Source organism: Sinocyclocheilus grahami, unplaced genomic scaffold (assembly GCF_001515645.1).
Source record: "Sinocyclocheilus grahami isolate Dianchi unplaced genomic scaffold, SAMN03320097.WGS_v1.1 scaffold476.1, whole genome shotgun sequence".
Classification (NCBI taxonomy): Eukaryota; Metazoa; Chordata; class Actinopteri; order Cypriniformes; family Cyprinidae; genus Sinocyclocheilus; species Sinocyclocheilus grahami.
Genome location: NW_015505655.1, coordinates 383,131 through 385,824, shown reverse-complemented (window position 1 = coordinate 385,824; position 2,694 = coordinate 383,131). Strand labels below are relative to the sequence as shown.

Genomic DNA, 2,694 nt, shown 5'->3' with positions numbered 1-2,694 from the left:
GGTAACAAGTCTTTCAGTAATTTAGTGGGTACAGGATCTAACAGGCATGTTGTTGGTTTAGATGCAGTGATAAGTTTATTTAGCTCTTCCTGTCCTATAGTTGTAAAGCACTGCATTTTATCTTTTGGTGCGATGAATGAAGCTGAAGTATTATACGCTGTAGAATCTACATTTGTTATTGTGTTTCTGATGTTATCTATTCTATCAGTGAAGAAATTCATAAAGTCATTACTATTAAACTGTGAGGGAATATTTAGATCGGGTGGCGTCTGGTTATTTGTTAATCTAGCCACTGTGCTAAATAAAAACCTTGGATTGTTTTGGTTATTTTCTATGAGTTTGTGGATATGCTCGGCCCTGGCAGCTTTTAGAGCCTGTCTATAGCAGGACATACTGTTTTTCCACGCAATTCTAAAAACTTAGTTAGTTAGTTTTTCTCCATTTGCGCTCAAGACTACGAGTTTCTTTCTTGAGAGAATGGGAATTACTGTTGTACCATGGCACAGTACGATATTACTGCGATATTACTGTTACTTATGATTAGTTTGAAAGCAAGTTAGCTTCACAACACTGTATATAAACTGATTATAAATTATATTTTTAAACTGATTATAAGTTATATAGTAATATTTTTGAAAATATATTGTCCCCTTAAATACCTTCACAGTTGTTAGCAGCTTGTATAGCTACAAGCTAGTCTGGCTTTTAATTTCTGATTAGCTTGTAGCTAGTTTGACAGTAGCTTCACAACTCTATATATAAACTTAACATAGTTATACAGTATTTTTAAAACATTGCCCCCTTAAAAAGCTCAGTTTAGCTAATTTTATCAACTTTTATAGCTACAAGTTAGTATAGCTTTTAATTGACCTTGAAAGTAATATTAGCTTGTAGCTAGTTTGAAAGTAGCATCACAACACTGCATGTAAACTGATTATAAGTTAAACAAGATATTGTCTCCTTAAATGCCTTCGCCGTTTAGCTACTCTTTGTTAGCAGCTTGTAGTATGGCTACAAGCAAGTGTAGCTTTCATTCAGCTTAGCCTGACCGTCTCATTCATATTTGTGACCCTGGACACAAAATTAGTCATAAGGGTCAATTTTTTGAAATTGAGATTTACACATCTTCTGAAAGCTGAATAAATAAGTTTTCCATTGATGTATGGTTTGTGAGGATAGGACAATATTTGTCCGAGAAAATCTGGAATCTGAAAACAATCTAAATATTGAGAAAATCGCCTTTAAAGTTGTCCAAATAAAGTCCTTAGCAATGCATATTACTAATGATAATACATTTTTGATATATTTACGGTAGGAAATTTACAAAATATCTTCATGGAACATGATCTTTATTTTTGGCATAAAAGAAAAATCGATAATTTTGACCCATACAGTGTAGTTTTGGCTATTGCTTCAAATATACCCCAGCGACTTAAGACTGGTTTTGTGATCCAGGGTCACATTTAAGTCAGTTAGCAAATGTTCTTATCCAGAACGACTTACAGAAGTCTTTAGATCTGCATATTCAGCTAAATGCAACCCTCTGATCGCACACAGTCTTTCCAGCTAAGTCAAACTAAATGTTATCGCTCATCGCTAGCAGCTACACCATTGATTCAGCTTTAACTGTTGTAAACAGTGCTTACGGAGGTCAGGCAGAGTTGATCGCTGCTTTCCACCATTCAAACTCTTTTTGTTTCTTCATTCTCAGGCCTTTTCCCGCCCAGCAGTGGTCGTGCGTACATTAATGGTTACGACATATGTCAGGATATGGCTCTGATCCGCCGCAGCCTGGGCCTGTGTCCGCAGCATGACGTGCTCTTCGACAACCTCAATGTCCGAGAGCACCTGCTCTTCTACACACAGGTAGACGCAAATTGTAATTGTAATAGAGCACAACAGTCCGCGCCCACATTATTCACGACTGTGGTTCTGAAAGTATTTTTTCATTCATTTTTTACCATAGTAATTTCTTAAAAAAAATAAAAAATAGCTTCATTAACGTTAAAGAGTTAAAAGTCGTCAACCAAACCAACCAGCTACCAGTGTTATTTTAGTATCACTGAGATACTTTTACACTATTATACTATTTTTTCGGTCTATACGTCTACTTCGTTGTTTATTTCGTTAATGTTTATTTCAGTTTTAGTTTGTTATTTTAGTACATTAAGCTAAATGAAAATGAGAAATGTTGCCTTGGCAACTCGTGAAAGAAAATAAATGTAAGTTTTTATTTAATATAATTTTATTTTATTTCAAATAGTTTTTTTATGGTTTTGTTAGTTACATTTTTGTAAACTTCCTTGTTTTTTGTTATTTTTATTAGTTTTTTCTATGTATGTCTGTTTTTTATTCATGTCAGTTTTAATTTGTTAAAGGGGTCATAATGTTGCTTTTTTAAAGATCATTATTTTGTGTATTTGGTGTAACAGAATATGTTGACATGCTTTAATGTTCAAAAAACACATTATTTTTCAAATACTGTACATTATTGTAGGTCCTCTATGCCCCGCCTCTCTCAAACGCTTCGTTTTCTACAAAGTCCCTCCTTCCGACAAGCGCAGTCTGCTCTGATTGGCCAGCTGACCCAGTGCATTGTGATTGGCCGAACACCGCAAGCACGGAAAATCGGAAAAATCGTCGGAAATGTAACGCCCCTTACCATAATCGTGAGCTTCATCTTTCAAAATAAAT

The 2,694-nt window shown here is 34.7% G+C and overlaps 1 protein-coding gene across 1 annotated transcript in view; it reads left to right on the top strand.

Annotated features, from left to right (window-relative positions):
• The window catches only part of LOC107553624 (ATP-binding cassette sub-family A member 3-like), a 70,769-nt gene that overhangs the window by 47,291 nt on the left and 20,784 nt on the right, over positions 1 to 2,694 (top strand). Inside the window, exon 13 of the mRNA XM_016235910.1 lies at positions 1,712 to 1,968. Coding sequence (XP_016091396.1) covers positions 1,712 to 1,968 — 257 coding nt within the window. The remainder of the gene's footprint in view (positions 1 to 1,711; positions 1,969 to 2,694) is intronic.